Source organism: Festucalex cinctus, chromosome 7 (assembly GCF_051991245.1).
Source record: "Festucalex cinctus isolate MCC-2025b chromosome 7, RoL_Fcin_1.0, whole genome shotgun sequence".
NCBI classification, from domain to species: Eukaryota; Metazoa; Chordata; class Actinopteri; order Syngnathiformes; family Syngnathidae; genus Festucalex; species Festucalex cinctus.
The window spans coordinates 13,627,655-13,645,058 of NC_135417.1; the positions used below are offsets into that span (position 1 = coordinate 13,627,655).

The 17,404-nt window shown below is 38.9% G+C and overlaps 3 protein-coding genes across 8 annotated transcripts in view; 1 reads left to right on the forward strand and 2 right to left on the reverse strand.

The window, feature by feature from the left end:
* Positions 1 to 146: 146 nt before the first annotated feature.
* Positions 147 to 12,190, reverse strand: nt5c3a (5'-nucleotidase, cytosolic IIIA). 2 transcript variants are annotated; one of them, XM_077527761.1, is made up of 8 exons: positions 11,933 to 12,190; positions 5,164 to 5,262; positions 4,793 to 4,862; positions 4,568 to 4,700; positions 3,285 to 3,374; positions 3,052 to 3,214; positions 1,411 to 1,611; positions 147 to 1,325 (listed from the first exon to the last, which is right to left on the reverse strand). In XM_077527761.1, exons 1-8 carry the CDS (start codon positions 12,068 to 12,070, stop codon positions 1,224 to 1,226), a joined length of 996 nt encoding a protein of 331 aa, XP_077383887.1. In that variant the 5' UTR covers positions 12,071 to 12,190; the 3' UTR covers positions 147 to 1,223. The 2 variants fall into 2 exon arrangements, with proteins under 2 accessions (XP_077383887.1, XP_077383888.1); XM_077527762.1 differs by lacking the exon at positions 11,933 to 12,190 and adding an exon at positions 5,820 to 6,315.
* Positions 12,191 to 12,679: 489 nt separating this feature from the next.
* On the reverse strand, positions 12,680 to 15,091 carry dctn3 (dynactin 3 (p22)). Its single transcript, XM_077527029.1, has 7 exons — positions 14,914 to 15,091; positions 14,192 to 14,276; positions 14,017 to 14,103; positions 13,839 to 13,922; positions 13,544 to 13,602; positions 13,383 to 13,442; positions 12,680 to 13,198 (listed from the first exon to the last, which is right to left on the reverse strand). Exons 1-7 carry the CDS (start codon positions 15,013 to 15,015, stop codon positions 13,112 to 13,114), a joined length of 564 nt encoding a protein of 187 aa, XP_077383155.1. The 5' UTR covers positions 15,016 to 15,091; the 3' UTR covers positions 12,680 to 13,111.
* A 127-nt stretch (positions 15,092 to 15,218) lies between these two features.
* atg5 (ATG5 autophagy related 5 homolog (S. cerevisiae)) overlaps positions 15,219 to 17,404 on the forward strand; it is a 26,839-nt gene continuing 24,653 nt past the window's right edge. Inside the window, exons 1-4 of one of the 5 annotated variants that reach the window (XM_077527024.1) lie at positions 15,219 to 15,375; positions 15,968 to 16,170; positions 16,296 to 16,423; positions 16,992 to 17,070. In XM_077527024.1, the coding sequence (XP_077383150.1) occupies positions 16,063 to 16,170; positions 16,296 to 16,423; positions 16,992 to 17,070 (315 nt within the window). In that variant the 5' untranslated portion in view covers positions 15,219 to 15,375; positions 15,968 to 16,062. Of the gene's footprint in view, positions 15,606 to 15,967; positions 16,171 to 16,295; positions 16,424 to 16,991; positions 17,071 to 17,404 lie in introns of all 5 variants that reach the window. The other 4 variants (XM_077527025.1, XM_077527026.1, XM_077527028.1 and 1 more) reach the window with 4 other exon arrangements.

Here is a 17,404-nt window from a genome sequence, read left to right on the forward strand (position 1 = left end):
CTCTTTTTCCCAAGAAACAATCCCTGCCACGTCGAACCCCTATCTGGAAACAATTTGCAATTTTGGCATTTTGGTACCGCCTATAGGACATTCAGGGAATTGCAACCGCCCTCAAAAATATGTTATTCACACGCATTCATGAAACATGTCATTAAATACAATGTATTTCATTTCCAGTTCACACTATCACAGGAAAAAACAAACAATCTGCTTATAAAAATACAACACATGAATCTACGTTTGGAACCATTTCCACACAAGGTCCACAGATACAATATGACGTTTTCCCCTGTTTCAATAATATACATATATGTAAATAGATATTTTTTCCTTGTTTCTTTGTTGAGAAAAGGCAACATGCAGGTGATAGCAGCACATACAAAACACATTTAAAGAAAAAAAAAAAAAAGCGGGAAAAGCCACTGACAGTTACGGCGTGCTCCTTTTATGATGAAAACGCTCTTACGTTAACCTTTGGTGTGTTTCTTGTTATTGTTTTTAAGCATAGCATAGATTTCTGCCGTTTCAAGCAAACTAAATGATGTAGAATAAAGTGCTTCTTTTCTAAGCAGAGTGGGCTTTAAAAGGCAGATTGAAAAGTAAACATCATAAATGTCCACTGACTAAAACATGCATCCATCCACTAATTAATTCCTATGGATATCCACACCTATTTTAAAGTGCATTTCCACAAATCGCAAATAAAAAAAAAAAAATAAAAAAAAAAAAAAAAAAGGGAATCAGGGACGACTGCATCCATTTGCATTTCTCCAAGGTCCTCTTCCTGGTCCGTTGTACGTACGTGTTCTGTGGTACATAAAGACAACCATACTGGAAAAAAAGAAACCTTGTATACAATGTCCCCACCCTTCACCCCCACTACTCGCAATTCATCACTCACACCTCTGCTATTATATCACAGACAATGCAGAACAAATACACACCTGTCAGTGTTGAATGTTGTTTGCATGTGTTGCTGCTTCGTGTGTGCAAAGTAGCATCATTACGCTAACAACTATGCTAATTGCGCTAATTGGTGAATTTGCGAATGCTGAACCGCGAACTTGTGGTGGTTCACTGTCCTGCAGTGTGATGCTGGTGTCCACAAGATGGAGTGAGCGTGTGACACAAGAACAAAAACAAGTTGAAGAGTGATGTACAATTAAAGGTTTCCAAACAGAAATATACAAAGGCGTAAAAGGGGTGGCGGTCCGAGGAGGAAGTTATAGGACCTTCTGGAGGATGGCATTGGGCACTTCCAGGGTCTCGTCCTTCACCAGGACAATATCATAAGAGTCCAAATATTTGTCCAGACGCTCCTCCACCTGCCGTGGGGCACGAGGTTACACGTTATCAATAATCGGAAGAATATCGGCTAACACAGAAGCGGTTTCTACACTGGTGACGTACCTTGTCGTTGAGGAAGCCGATCTTGAGGATGTTCTCCACGTTGGGCACGCCGTCAGCCATACTGAGGTCGCCCAGCGAGTCTCCCATCAGGATGATGTTGCAGTTCTCCTTCAGCTGCTTGAAGTAGTCGGTGTTGCGCAGGGCGCCGTTGTGCTTGTTGTACACGTGGATCAGCTCGCCTTTGAAGCCCCGCAGGACGCCCTGCAACCACAACCACATGCAAAAGTGTCTGAAAAAACATCTTTTTTTATTTTTTTTTTCATCTTTGAGCCCAATACAGTGCTCCCGTGCTATTTCGTGGTTCATTGTTGAGGTTGCTGCTATATCATGGATTTTAAAGCAATCAATTTTATGGGCTTTTACAGTATACAGACAAAATCCAAATAAAGTTGTATGCCTTTGTGTTGTTACCATGAGTGCCCCATTGACGGGGGGAAAAAAAAGTTTTCATTCAATACCGTGCGTTTTCACCTTTTGCAAGTGGGTCTGCAATACATCTCCCACACTAAACGGGGCTTCAACTGTAAATAGGGATGTAATGATATCCAAACATCATGATACAATATCATCACGATATGAAGCTTACGTTACGATAATTATCACGATATTGAGGGTAGGTTGGCAATAATTAAATATTGTAAAAAACAAAAAAAACAAAACACAAAAAAGAACTTGCACCAAAAAAAAAAAAAAAAAAAGCACAATATTGTGCTTCTGTACATAACATCAATGCCTACAATCTTTAATAACAATATTGAGGTGCTTACTTGTTAATGCACGCACACATTGAGTTCCTCCACATATTGACTCGGTTCACAGGCATATTACGTTCCCCTTCATCTGACAATTAGCATAGTTTTTAAACACAGAAGGGCCAAAACATCCCTAATGAAAATTAAATTGCACTAAAAAACTAGCCACCAGACGGCGTTAGAACTGCACAAATGGAAATCAACCCGACTTTTTTTTTTTTTTTTTTAACAGATGTGTTCCTTTTAAATATCGTTACATGACGACGACGATATTGTGGCAGTTTTAACATCAGGATATCACGATATTGCCCTTATCGTTACATCCCTAGTAAATAGTGTGATAAACGTACTAAATAATTCCAGCTGTCAAACGATTCAATCAGAAAATATTTTAACCAGATTAATCACATCTTACAATTTTCATTAATCATGATCAACCGCTGAATTAAAAATAATTTTTGATCATCATTTTTTTGCCTGCCAAATTTGAAGAGGACCTGTTAATTCTTTCCACATTTAATGTTATGAGGACGTCTTCAAAAAATTTTGATCCACTGCACAAACTCATCCTCCTCTTTTTTAAATCAGTTAATTACTTGCATAATTTAAAATGGGGGGGGGGAAAATGACCTCACACTATTTTGACACGAACAAATATTCTGTATGTCATACACAGACATTTATTAAATGCATGTAGTTATGTTTATTGCTCAAACAAAACCTGATTAATCTGTGTTAATACATGATTAATGCAATATTTTTTTGTGATTAATTAATTAGTGAACACTTTAACTTTGACAGCAGTGTAAATAAAGTATCTTTGAATTGTTGTGCAGAAATGATATTGTATAAGTGTAAAGGGTATTTTCTGTCATTTTCACAAACTCACGTTGTCGTCAAAATCCATGAAGTTGGACACCACCTTGATGTTGGGATGGTAGACGCCCGCCTGGCGGATAATCTCCTCCAGGACGTCGCCCAGGCCTGCAGAGAAGATGAAGACGGGCACGTCGTGCTGGTGCAGGCGGTCGAAGAACTGCTCGAAGCCTTCCCTGGCAAAAGCATCAAAACAATTTTCTTTTTAATTCGCTTTAGTTTTTCGGTGTGGGTTTCGGTTGGTACCTGAGTGCGGCGTCAGACTCTCGCACCACTTGGGGCAATTTGTCCTTCCCTATCCTCTGCTCCACCAAAAGCGTGTGGGATTTGAAATACCTGAATACACATATACAGAACATCAAATACAATGTAAAGTGGCTACATTGCCATTTATAGAACATTAAACATGATGTAAATATGCTCTTTTAGAGGTGTCTATACACTTAAATGAGGTAATAGTGTATGTTTGATCTACTTTATACACAATGAGAATATAATTATGGAAATGTGCTGCATTATAGGTGGCAAATAGACATTAAATTCAAGGTAAACATGATGATAGAGTATATTAGAGGTATATAGACATTAAATATGAATAAAGTATGCTGCATTAGAGGCATATAGAACATTAAATCTGGTTTAAGTGTAGTAAATTAGCAGTGTGCAGAAATTAACTCATTTGGTCCCAAAACATATAAGTACGTTCTATTTTAAATAGTACCAGTGACCCAAAGATGTAGTTTTTTTTTGTTTTTTTAAATGCGAGAACATACAGAAGGCTTTAATGCAGCCTCTGAACTAAGAGAACGGTAGAAGCAATGGTACTTTTTACAAAAACGGCCAGCAGGTGGCAGCAGAGTATAAGAGAGCATCCAGGGCCATGTTGCAACCTCGCAATTTTGAACAGCTTTGTGAATAATGATGAAACTTAGCTATATTCTAATGCTAATTGCTGCAAAACTGATACAGATAGAAATATATATATATTTATTTATTTATTACTGATGAAAGAAGAGACTTAATCTTTCTTTTGGTAGGTTCCAAGTTTGTACAGCAATAGAACAGAATACTCTGTGGGCCTTGAAAAATCAGTCAAAATCCAGTAAAACAGCCGGGAGTGAATGGGGTTGCTTCAGTGAAAATGGCTGGGAGTGAATGAGTTAAATACATACATAACATACGCTACATTATAGATGTAGGCAATAGACATTAAATACAGCAATGTGCTACTTAAGGGGTGTTCCAAACATTAAGGAAAAAGGTTCCCCTAATTTGAATTAAGTTGGCCATAGCCAACAACACAGTAAGGTAATATCTTCAATGTGTATGAATTATTGTTTACTTTGATGCTTGTGTGGTTAATTAGATACTTTATGGGCATGTGCACGAGGATTGTTTCTTGTGTCGTATCATCGTAAATGGACATGAAGTCTCTTTCACATAGCAGTGACCATAGTCACAGAAGCACATGGCGAGAGAAATAAAAATATCCGATATATCAGCTAAATAGGAATTGTGTGAAAGCTCACCATTCCACCATGAAGGGGTACTTCTCCTCCATGGTGAGGTGTGGGTCGATCTCGATGGGGTAGTACTTGTTCTTGAGCTGCAGTAGCTTCTGGCGACACTCCTCGGTCACCAGGCTGCAGTTGTCAATGATGTCTGGAAGCAACAATGTGCACAAGCACGCCCACACGTGTTAAAGCAACATGCTAAAGTTGTGATTTGTGAGTTTTATTGCAACGTAGACTCACTGTGGCACGTCGGACAGCGTTTGCCATTAATGGCAAACTTGCTTAGCGTCATGTCAAAGTCAGTGATGATCTGGGGGGGGGACAAAGAAACAAGTGAATACCTAAAGCAGGGTACAAACATAGATTAGATAGACTAAAAGCTAAGCTATGTGTTTTAAATACTTGAGTAATTCTAGTTTTATTAAGTTTGACAGCTGAGAGAGGCCTCTTTTTTTTTTTTATATAGAATTGTCAAAGTTCTGCTTGTTGTCACCATACAGCGCTGGTATCGCGAGTCTGTGCTTGCATGTAAGAGCAAAAAAAAAAAAAGAAGTATTTATCTCATGCTGCACTTGCACATCATCACCAGGAGATGTCATAGTTGGCCCCACCTGAAGTTTGGAGGCTCCGCCCTTGATGAGGCCGCAGATGATCTGCTCCACCCTCTCGGGGTCCCGCATGTGCACCGTCTTCTTCTCGAACTGAGGCATCTGAAAGCAGGACAGAAGGCGACGTTACTGGAGATGACATGACATGAACATTTAAAGTAGCTTGCTCATGCCTGAACACACCTCGACTACATATATGTTGTGACAAACGAGGAAGAGGAGGAGCATGATGAAGAGGTAAGTTGGTAGACATAATACCAACTTGAATGTATCAAGCAAGATGGTGTTTTTTATGTTTTTTTTCCCTAAAATGTTGTGATTAACGATGCATAGATACACCCAAGAGCTACAATACGTCGTGTTTTTACCTGGTCAGTGTAGTGTCAGTTTCAAACAAAAACGGACGACTTCCTGTTCAATTTCAGACCTTTTCCTTGCATTTGTCACGCCAAAATGTGTGGACCGCTTTTCACATCAACTGGCAAAACTAGTGCATGAAAATCGTTCTCCTTGTTGTTATTGTCATGTGCTAAAAGTGTCAGTTTTTAAAGTATGTTAAAGCTCTCAAAAAAGGTGATTAAGTTGCAGTAAAAGCAAAATAAGGCCCCTGTAAGCAGGAGCAAGAAAAGACTCAAGCATAAATAAACACACTTACTTACCAGGGCTGTGCAGTCTGTGAAAAACAAGAGTGAAGAAAAGAATGTGTGGCTAAAGAGCCTTTATATAGTCGTAGAGGGCGGGGTGGGCTGAGCATGAGACCCCTCCCTCACGCACACACTTAACAGCAGATTATGTCAACACATACGGGCGCAGCAAACACATGCAGGGGAGTAAAAATAGAAGAGAAATGAGGCCGGTGGAGAAGGAAAAAAAGTTTGTAATCTGCCCCTTGTTGTCAAGTTACCTTTGACTTTACACTCAAAGAGCATCTGCTGAACACACACATTTTAAACACACACACGCAATAACTTGCACAGGCACGAAAGGTCACCCGGGGTTAAGGTTCATTGCGTTGGTCCTCATTACACACATTGTGCTGATGCATTGACTTGACAAGAACAAGAAACTGATCTTGCACATTAAGTGAGAACTAGCATGCATACAACATACATACAGTACATATGCACAATTGCACAAAAAAAAAAAAAAAAAACATACATTATTGTTATTTAGACACATTTATATACACTGCACACACATACAAGAAACTACACTTTTAAGAAACTGTAAACACATGCATGGAGGCGGGCATGTCATGTATTTACATAAAACTAGTCTACACAAACAGACAGGTCAGGTTGAGCAGGTTCTCAAACATGCAATTAAAAGCAGTTAATTATGTGCGAGTTCCCTCTGCACTTGATATTGTCTAACACACCTTGCGTTATTATCCCTTAAACATGCAGTTTTTGTTGTTGTTGTGGTTTTGAACTCTTTTACTGCCACACGTTATCAAAAGGTCATGTCAACCTTGAAAAAGTTCTATTTCATCAGATTTAGCCATGTTGCATTGTAATTTGATACACCGGGAGCCCATTGAAGAGATAGAATGCTGCCATCTGGTGGCCATAGTTAGTGAGTGTTTTTGATTCCACAACCCATTGACCAGGCAGCGCTGCACTTAGATGTTGCACTGCCCATTGATTTAAAAAACAAACAAACAAAAAAACATTTGACGTCATTTAACGTTTACGGCGGCATACATCGTGATTTTATTAATCGTGATTAAACGTTTTTGGCGGTCAAAGAGTTAACTAATTTTTTTAATGGATTTTACAGCATAGTTACATACTGTAATACCCTCCTACGTTGGAAAGGAGAGCCGCAGTCACAATGGAGCTTTTCATCCATTTAGTGAATACCGTGAGAAAACTAAAACACAGTAAGCAGACTTGCGTAGAAGCTGCTGTCAGCCACAGCTCAAACCCAGAGACTCACGAGCAGACTATCCCACTCGGCTCCGCCTCTTAAAGGCACATGCATGTACACAGACACTACATTACATACAGTATTTTTCTAATGTGTTTAAAAGGGGCATTATAAAAGGTTTTAGTGTGTTTTGAGGTCCTCTGGATCTTTTTGTGTTTATAATTTGTATTTGTTTTTAAATGTATTATTATTATTAGTAGTAGTAGTGGTAGTAGTAGTAGTAGTAATAATTTAATGTATTTATTTTTTATTTTACTCATTGTATTTTAATATTTTATTGACTGTTTTTTCATTTTTATAATTTTTTTTTTTGTTTTTTACTAGATTTTATGTGTATAGTGTGTAGATCTCAATGTGCAGCACTTTGGAAATGGTTGTTTATAAAATGTGCTATAAAAAAATAAAGGCCATTGAATTGGATTTTAATGTTTAAATGTGTTTAAAGTATGTGGGAAGATTACACCTATTTTTTTTTTTTTTTAAGTACTGTATATAGACTTTCTGGAGTTTTACTTTTCATGCAAATCCCAATTACTGAGTCTTAATGCACAGAGAACACTGTTGATTCTAATGGTGCTAACATACACAAACAAGACGACTGCTTGGTATGATTAACACACGTAAACAACAAAACACCATGCCAAAGTGTCTGTGCCGAGTTCAATTGAGAACGTGTGGGGCGACCTCGCTTGTATGACAAGGATGCGAGTGCAACCCGAGAGGAATGCTTCACATATGTTGAACCCGTCTACTCTAAGTAGGTCAAAGCTCTCGACTTACACCAAAACATAAACCATATTGCATCAGCCAGATTTTTTTGCTTTACAATAAACACGTGTACTCATGTACATCAAAATCATCTTTAAATATCACACGTGTTTTAATCCTCGCTTATCTGCATGTGGAAGGTACAGGAGGCTTCAAGTTCAACATGAACATAAACATTATTGCGCACGTGAGCGCCCGTTCATGCGCTCCCGTTATGAGCACGTCTGACCCACAAACGCCAGCGAAGACAATAGCGCTAAGGTCAAGAGTTACTGACATAGCTTTAGAAAAAAAAACACAAAAAAAAACACACACACACAGACGCATACACACACAAAAGGGAATTTGTGAAGCTGTGTTGTTGTCACTTCAGTGGTGCTCAAAGGAATTTGGAAATATGATAGGAAGTCACATAACATGCAGGTAACCAAGGAGGATCAGGGCCATGCTGCAAAGCAACAAAAAATATTAAAGTATCCATCTATCCACCCATTTTCTTCACCGCTTATTTCCTCACAATTTTTGATTTTTGAAACATTTTCATACATGTGTAATAATGATATTAGCCCTACTCCTGAAATTGCAATATTTGGGGTGGTCCCTTATCGAGTGACAATATCCAGTAAACAATTTGATGCTATTGCCTTTTTGTCTCTATTGGCCAGACGACTAATTTTACTTAACTGTAAATCTGCTAAGCCCCCCACACATGATCGCATGGTTGGTGATGCGATGACACATCTAAAGCTCGAAAAACTGAGATATTCGATTAGGGGATCAACTCAAAAGTTCGATAGGGTTTGGCAACCTTTTCTGAACTACTTTCAGTCAGACTTTTCGTCTAGAAACACGGAAGAAGCTGTCTGATTAACGTGCTCACTGTGATGTTGGATTTTTTTTTTATTGTTGTTTTTTTTTTTTACTGTGGTTGTGTGTGTGTTTATATTAAAAAAGCCAATAAAAACATTTGAAATACTTATTTCCTCACAATTTCGTGGAAAACGCTTCTTGGAACTTAGTCTGAAGTGCTTAATGGGGAGAAAATGCATGCAGACTGTGATATGTCGGGACAGTGCAAAGGTCTTGAACGTTGCACGGACGGGAAGTCGCTTGGGTTGCCTCGATGACCAGAGTCTGTTACTACTGATAGGGGAAGGGGGGAGGGGTTTAAGGGTGTGCTCAGAGCTATAATATTCCACTTGAAAAACATCCTGATGGAAACATAGTGCCTGCTGCTGGTGCCAAGAGTAACTCTTTCACTGCCACACATCAAAAAACAACCCCCACATTGCCAGGCGATTTCGAGCATTTTAATTCAAAAGATACATATTCTCTACAACAGTGACTTTGATGTTAATATTTTTTGTTTAATGACGCTCTGTGAATTAGGGTTGATGTGACAAAGGCTTTGATCATTCGCGACATCCTTGAAAACGTTCTATTTCATCAGAATTCATCTGTCATGTTTCATTGTAACCCATTGAAAAAAGATACAATGCTACCATCTGCTGGCCATAGTTAGTGGCTGTTTTTGATTCCACAACCCATTGACCAGGCGGCGCTGAACTTAAGACGTTGCGCTGCCCATTGATATATATAAAAATAATAATAATGTAGTTGACGTCATTTAATGTTTATGGCGGCAGACACTGTGATTTTACTAATTGTTATTAAACATTTTTGGCGGTCAAAGAGTTAATTACTGCTAGTGAAAATTTAACAAAAATGATCACCAAGCCCATCTATCAAACATCTCTGACGTCGGGCCGAGACATCCTAAGTCACAATTTGGCAAATTTCCTATTTTTTCAAAAATCTATACTTTTGGTCAGTCTACTCGTGTGGGTGTAATTTTTCCGAATTATTAGCCAATCTAAAGTGGTGAAAATGGCTTGTTCTCTTTGATGAAGCAATGTTAATGGTTGGAAAAAAAAAAAAAGTCGTTTTTGGGGTCTCCTGAAAAATCACAATTTTGGTGGTGCAAGTTTTGGCCCGTCGCCAGCAAAAACGCAAACGTGTATACATCTTTCTATGTTTTATTTTAATTATTTTGGTTTCTATAAAGTATATTTCAAGCTATTTATTAAAGCAAGTTCCACATAAGAATTTTGTCTTCCTAATTATGACATTTATCTCAGAATATTCTGTCCCATCTCGTTGATCGCTGGTGCAAAAAATGAGTTGCTGGCACACACACAAAGATGTTTTTTGGCGCTCACTGTTATTGTTTTTGTTTTGATATTGTGAGGCCCAAGCGTGCTGCAAACCACATTTGAGTCCTCACTTTGTGTTGTTTGTCTTTCATGAGTCTCTTTTGCTGCTTTTGTTCCCAAGCACGCGAGTACTGAGGCCGACCAGAGGGACGCGGGTGACTCGTCGACGATTGGAATGCGCTGCAAACTTTTGACTTTTACACGTCAGGGCGGGGCCGAATGCCTCTTACATGAATCATATGTGAATATAGAAGCAGGCCCGCAGCTACATGTAGTTATGTAAAAGTTCTTTCTCTACACGCTACTAAGGATCAATTTTAACATTCATACATGAACATCAAGTGTGGTCTCAAATATGGTCATGTTAGCCCTGATAAGGTCACCCTTATATACTAAGTACACCAAGACAATATAATGGAAGGGTGACCAACTTGCAGCCCGGGTGGGGGGGTCACTTAACAATGTAATTGTTAATATGAAAGTAAAAGTTTTTCAGAAATACTATGTGATATTATGTAATTATAGGATTTTGAAATGTTTTTTCTTTGTCAGATTTTGACTTCAATCTCAATGAGATTTTGTTTGTTGAAAAAAATCCAATTAAATCTTGTAATACTGCGATATTCTTTCTCAAAAATACACTTTTTGTTGAAAAACGATTACTGCTTTACTTGTTAGATTTCAAATTAAGTTGTAATATTACAATTATTTTTTTTGCAAAATTTTCTTCACAGTAGTAATAGAATTTTTATCTCTTAAAAAAAAAATATTACCTTCCCGCCAAAGAAATGCTGGAAAACTCTTTGTCACCTGTAACAAAAAACTGATATTTTATTTTATTTATGTACATATACTGTACCCTTATCTTAACATGTTACTAATAGCATAGTTGCCTAAAACAAGTGGGGGAGAAACACAACAAATTCAACAAATTAGAAAAGTCCAATTGCTTCGAGTCAACCTTTGAGGATTATCATGACCAGGATGACTGAGAAGTATGCAAAACAAGCACAATGCTATTTTTTTTTTAATTGATTTTCTCATGGTAGGCTCAAAATGACTCGGGCAATGATGCTATCAAGCTAAAGATGTAAAGACCTGCACTACACTGGATTATTTACCATTGTTGATGGGAAGGACATCAATGGCAAAGCAGCCCCCAAATTGTTCATGTTTTTCTGCGTTGAGCTGATCTCAAAGACATACTCCATTGTAACATCTCTCTTTGATAAACACACTGAAAGCTGTTTTGAATGTGTACAAGAGAGGTTCATTATATTAGAAACAACTTTCAATGGTATACCTAATGTTGTGGCTACTGTGTGGACAGGACCCCAAAAGCCACTTCCAATCAATCCTGCCTGGCAGGTTTACTGCTAGGGCTAGCATAACCTGGTGCATTAACTACCGCTGGGTCAGAGCTACAACCGGGGGCTCACTGTGCACCCAAAAAGGTTTTTATGTGGTTGTGTGAACAAAAAAAGCTAGCTACGGTGACCTCTAAAACAGCTGCTGTTGCTGTTGTTGGGGGACACCCGCGCATGCGTGGAACAACACTAAAGTCACTGTTGTTGAGGAAACTAAACAGCCTCCCTACACCTTCAAAAAAAAAAAAAATATGAAGCGCCAACTCTATAAAAGCTAGTATCTTGGAATTTATTTGTAATCAATGTGGCCAGTTTACAGTTTTTAAAATACCCGGATGTCGTATGATAAATGGAATCGTTATTCTAGGTTTGCTGTGAATATATCACAGGTTTTTATTTTGAAGGTAAGTAACGGCTACTTCCTATTTTTTTCGAGTCTGCCTCCTGCTAGCTTGTCGCTCAACCATGTAGCTGTGATGAATCCTCAAAACTCACCATTTCGATGATTCTCGTCTTTTTGCCTGCTCGTTTCTTCTTGGCGACAATGTATTGAGCCAGAACCACGCCGCCGAACAGGGCGCACACGCTCGCGCTGGCCGCGGCGCCCACTTTGACGACGGCAGTCCGGTCCATGGCGGCACGATCGGAGGTGTGCCGCCGTCGCCGAGAGGAATCCTCGTGCGTACCCTGCGCGTTTGGCTGACGCGAGCTGGGCTGCACGTGACGTCACTGGCGGCAGTGCGGAGCTGCTTCCGGAGCTGCCATGCAGACCGATTGTCTCACTTGAGTCACGTTGCTAAATGCTTGTTAATTTTCATTCAAAAAAACAAAACAAAATACATAAACGATTTTAACATACAAATAATAATAATAAAATCTGGATACAACGCTGATTAATTTCCTTCAAGCCTTTCACATGAAAACGGGTAGATTAAAAAAAAAAAAAAAAAAAAAGTGTATAATTTAAAAAAAAATTTCTCAAGATGTTAAAAAAAGAAAAACCGTGTCAAACAGCAAGTATGCATGGTCTAATAGATTTATTTTAGCTAATTAAAATTGGCATACACCTTTAAAAAAAATAACTTATCACTCCAAGTACCACCATAAGGCCAAACATTAAAATACAAGTAACATACCACCTCGCTGTAGTGTTCAAAATGAGTCAGAGATTTGATTGTACTGTATGTCGCATACAAATTAAAACACTGAAAAAACTCATTTATAAAGGGAAAAGGGGTAGTTATTTTATAGCCACTCAATTTTATTTGACTAACCGGAGTCATTTTGTGACATTTTGAAACAAACAGAGAGGCATCTTATCTTGTCAGGACACTAACAGAAAGGGGAAAAAAAACATTTAGTGCAGGTCAGGTGCTCAAAGTCTTATGACTCAACTTGCAGGAGATGAGCTGGATTGCGAGTAAATCTAACATTTTACGACAAGAGTAGCATGTGTACAAATAAATAAGAACAGGGCGACTCAAAGCTGTCTCGTGAAATCCTCCAGACGGCTGATGACGAGTCATGAGACTTCTGTTTTCTTTTTTTTTCTCAGTCTAGCAACTCAATTCCAAAAACAATTTGGACTGTTTGTGTAATTTGCACAGTTAAAAAGCTACACAAATTAAAGTTTGTGCCACAACCCATCATCATCTTCAACATTACAAATGGGCGTTACTCCACAGGCCGGATGCCCTTGGCCTCCTCCAGCTTCCTTAAGCTCTCATCCCACTGGGTGAACTGCTTGGACAGGAGGAACATCTGACAAAAAAAAAAATTAAAAATAGACACGGCTCAAAGAAATGTACAATTTTATGCACTTACTCAAATAAGTGCCACAACTGTTATAGACACTTGGGATGGGATGTCTCCGTATTTGACTTGACTATATACATTTTTTATTTTGGGTTACTCTGCTATGTTTCTATAACGCTTTTATAAGTACCATTTTGTTGTATTCCTCAAAAAGCTTCTTGACTTCCAGCGACTGAGCATCCGTCTGGTCCTGAAATAGAGCCAATAGTGAGGTCCCAAAAGGTGAAATCCGAACAAATTAAACCGAAGTAATGAGCGACGCCATGCAGGATGTGGCCTGCATGTTTTTACCTGCTGTTTGATGTGAAGCTGGGAGAGACGCTGTAGCTTGGTGGTGTGCTCGGGAACATCTGGAAGCAAACACCAAAAAAATAAATATAGTACTTACCTCCTATATTTCGATTTTTAATACTACAAACATTCACCTTTTGTACAATTACAACAACAGGTGCTAATTATCACTTTTAAACAACATATTTTATTAAGTTAGCGTGTGGTTCTGGAACATATCCCCCTTGATGAACAGGTGTTCACTCACTGTATTATTAACAATCTAAAAAATTACATGACAACCAAAAAGGGTTACCTCGGATGTAAGTACTCTCCAGCATTGGCTGCAGGTTGCTGGCCTGCTCCAGCAAAGCAGCGTGGGAAAGCAGGAAGTCCTCCTCTGTAGGCACAATCACAATAACATGATGGTCAGTAAAAACATCCTCCATGTCTAAATCAACATAATTCTGCATCTGTATTGTTCCATTTCTCACCAGCGAGGATGAATTCCAGCTTCATAGTGTCGGGCACAGCAATGTGGTCGGTGAACTGGGGGTCCAGGTACTTCATCAGGTCCTCAACTGTACAAATACAAAAAATAAGTTAATAGAATAGAGCAGGTTGAAGAAATTTGTCATAGTTGGTTTTTAATGTGGCTGTTTGACTCACTCTTTTTGTGCAGGATCTTGACTCGCTCCCTCTTGTTGGCCGTGTTGGTTAAGCCAGCCTGAATTCTTGCTAAGGACTCTGCACACTGCAAAACAGAGGACACTAATGACATCATTGTTACTTGTAGTCGTAAAAGCAAAAACATGTGATCTGATTCTGCAGAATGATTCACATGGAATGAATAGAAACTCAAGATATCAATTTGTAAATGGTAATCTGAATATTAATAAACTACAAACAAGCCCAAACCACACAAAAAGCAGTTACTGTAGCAGGGTCTTGTGCGGTTGTATCATATGACAGCAAGATTGCCTTAAGCTACAGATGAGACGATTTTGCTTTTGTATGACAAGTTGCATCGAAAGTAAAAAAAAAAAAAAAAAAAAAATCACCCCTACATATGCAATCTATACTTTTACACTAATTTAATTACATATCGGTGTATAAAACTCGATTTAAACGCCAGAAATCCATTCAGTGGCCAGCTAAATCTAACGCACATTGACACTGATGCTAAAACATTGCTACGTTGACATTAAGTAAGGTAAAACTAAATAGCAAACATGCAAACACTACATTACAAAATTATCCCTGTACACTGATTCATGTAAATAAGGGACAGTTGGGAAAGTGGTCAGCTATCGTTAGCTTCGCTAGACTCGCAGCTAGTTAGCTTCTTAGCTCGGCCACACCTATAAATAAAAGTAAGCCTGAAAACTAACCTTTAACGGTTTTGAACTTTTATTCCTTCTGTCTCCATATATGCGAGTCTCTAGTGCCTGAAGGCGCATTTCCACGTTATCTACCGCCGCTTTCTTGTCCATTTTCGTAGCTTTTTTGACGACAAAACGGGAGGACCCAAAACAGCCCTCACCCGTCTACGTATATTCCGTGCGTCGACGCATTTTGATGACGATTTTCCTTTAAACCTTTATATCCACTTTTAAATATTATAAACATGTTTATTACGTTATAAAAGTGACGACCCCTTTCTATAGAATTGAAAAAAATTATATATATTTTTTAATTAAATAAAACATTGTGAAACCTTCATCATTTTACCACCAGGCTCCAGGGGTCGCTGTTTTTATACTACTCTTCTTCGGCTGTTGTCAGTCAGCTGGGATTGGGAATGACAACATCGCTCAAACACCTCTCTTCTTCCTTACAACATCACAGACAACGTAGGCTTTTATCCATTTCCACACTCTCGCAACATGCCCGTGACAAACACTAGAAAACCAAGCCTGTGACGCTAAATCGTTATTGGAAGACACTTCCGCGTTGCTTTTCCACTAGGTATGCTAGCTAGTAGTTGTGCTAATGTCAGTTTCTCGCTTCACGCATTTCTCGTTTTGTGGATCGTTTGACGTATACAGAGAAATAATACATTCACCGAAGACTGGTTTTTAAAGCAAGTTGCTTATTCTCTTTTGATGTTTATATCAATGTGTTTTGAATACTTAGAATTTATTGTTTGCGTGTACTTGGTTTTTGAAGTTAGAATTACACAAACTTTTGTGGAATTTGCATGCCCCCCCCATCCTCCGTGGATTTTTCCTCCCACCTTTTAAAAACATGCAAGTTAGCCTCATTGTTGACTCTAAATTGTACACAGGTTGGATGTGAATACGTATTTGTCTAAATGTGCAATTGCAATTGAAGTACGGCCAATCGAGTATAGCGTAGTCTAGCTAGCTCCAGCTCACTCTAATACGACTTTTGGACTGGTGAGGTGCAACTGCTCAAAGAATGACAAATGTGCTTTTCTGGTAGGACAGGAAGCTGAGCGCTTCTGGACTTGCAGCTCGGACTTGAGAGGCGTCCAGTCTTTATGAGCCACTGGGAACAGCAGCACCAACAGCAACAACATGGCAGATGACAAAGACGTGCTGAGAGACGTCTGGTTTGGCCGGATACCCGCCTGTTTCACTCTCAACCAGGACGAGGTGACGGAGAGAGAGGCAGAGCCTTATTATGTAGGTCATACACTTGTTACTCAACTTCATGTCAGTTCTATTTCGTCCCTCCCAACTCCAAGATACGGTTATGTCCAGTGTGCTGTGTATAAGTCAATGACAATGAGGCTCTTGTTTTCCCACAGCTGTTGTTGCCCAGGGTGAGCTACCTGACCCTGGTCACCGACAAGGTGAAGAAGCACTTCCTGAAAGTGATGAGGGCCGAGGATGCGGGGGAAATGTGGTTTGAATACGAAGGGACGCCGCTCAAATGGTGAGGGAACCAAATACATAATGTGGACTGGCAAATTGGGTTAATGGGTGTCTTATTATTATTATTATTATTTTATTTTTATTTTTTATTTTATTTTTTTTTAATACTAGCCAATTGTGCTTTTACATTACGAAGAGTCCTGTAATATTTGTTGCATCAATTAAGACTGGTTGAAATGTGTTAGTTTTTGTTTTTTTTTGTTCATGTTTGTCATTAAGTAACTGATTAATTTGCCTGATTGTAAAATAATAATACAAATACAAATGGTACCACTCCCAACCCACTTCATATAGATTCATGTTTCACTAAAAAAGCCAAAGAAAAAGTTGAGGAACTAAACTGAAGTCTAGCTGTATGCATCCATTGCAGCAAGTGACATCTTAACTTGCAATATGCTATGCTGTCAATACAGAGATTTTCCACAGGGTGTCAGTGTGGCCACACACAACATTTAGAGTCAATCGCAGCCTCAATAGTTCTAGTAAATACAAATCACAGAGTACATGTGAATATTGATATTTATTTCTCCAAAATAAACAGAAATTCATTATGTTGTTCCTGATGTCAGGCACTATCCAATCGGTGTTCTGTTTGATCTCCACGCTTCCAACTGTATCTTGCCGTGGAGCATCACTGTTCACTTTAAGGTAACAGCTCTCTTTTTCATTTTTATGTGATCTCTTAAGTCACGCATTGAAGTGACCAGAATACTACTGTAGGCATATCTCTGATTATGTGGTTTCTGTAATATAATTGTCTATAACCATTAGGGGTGTGAATTGCCGATTTCGATTCGATACCGATTAATCCCGATACGAATTTATAAGTCGATTGTTGCGATTTTTTTTCATTCAAATTTAGAAAATACTAATCAGTAAGCCTGCGATTGGTTGGCAACCAGTCCAGGGTGTCCCCCGCCTACTGCCCAGAGCCAGCTGAGATAGGCACCAGCAGCCCCCGCGACCCTTGTGAGGAATAAGC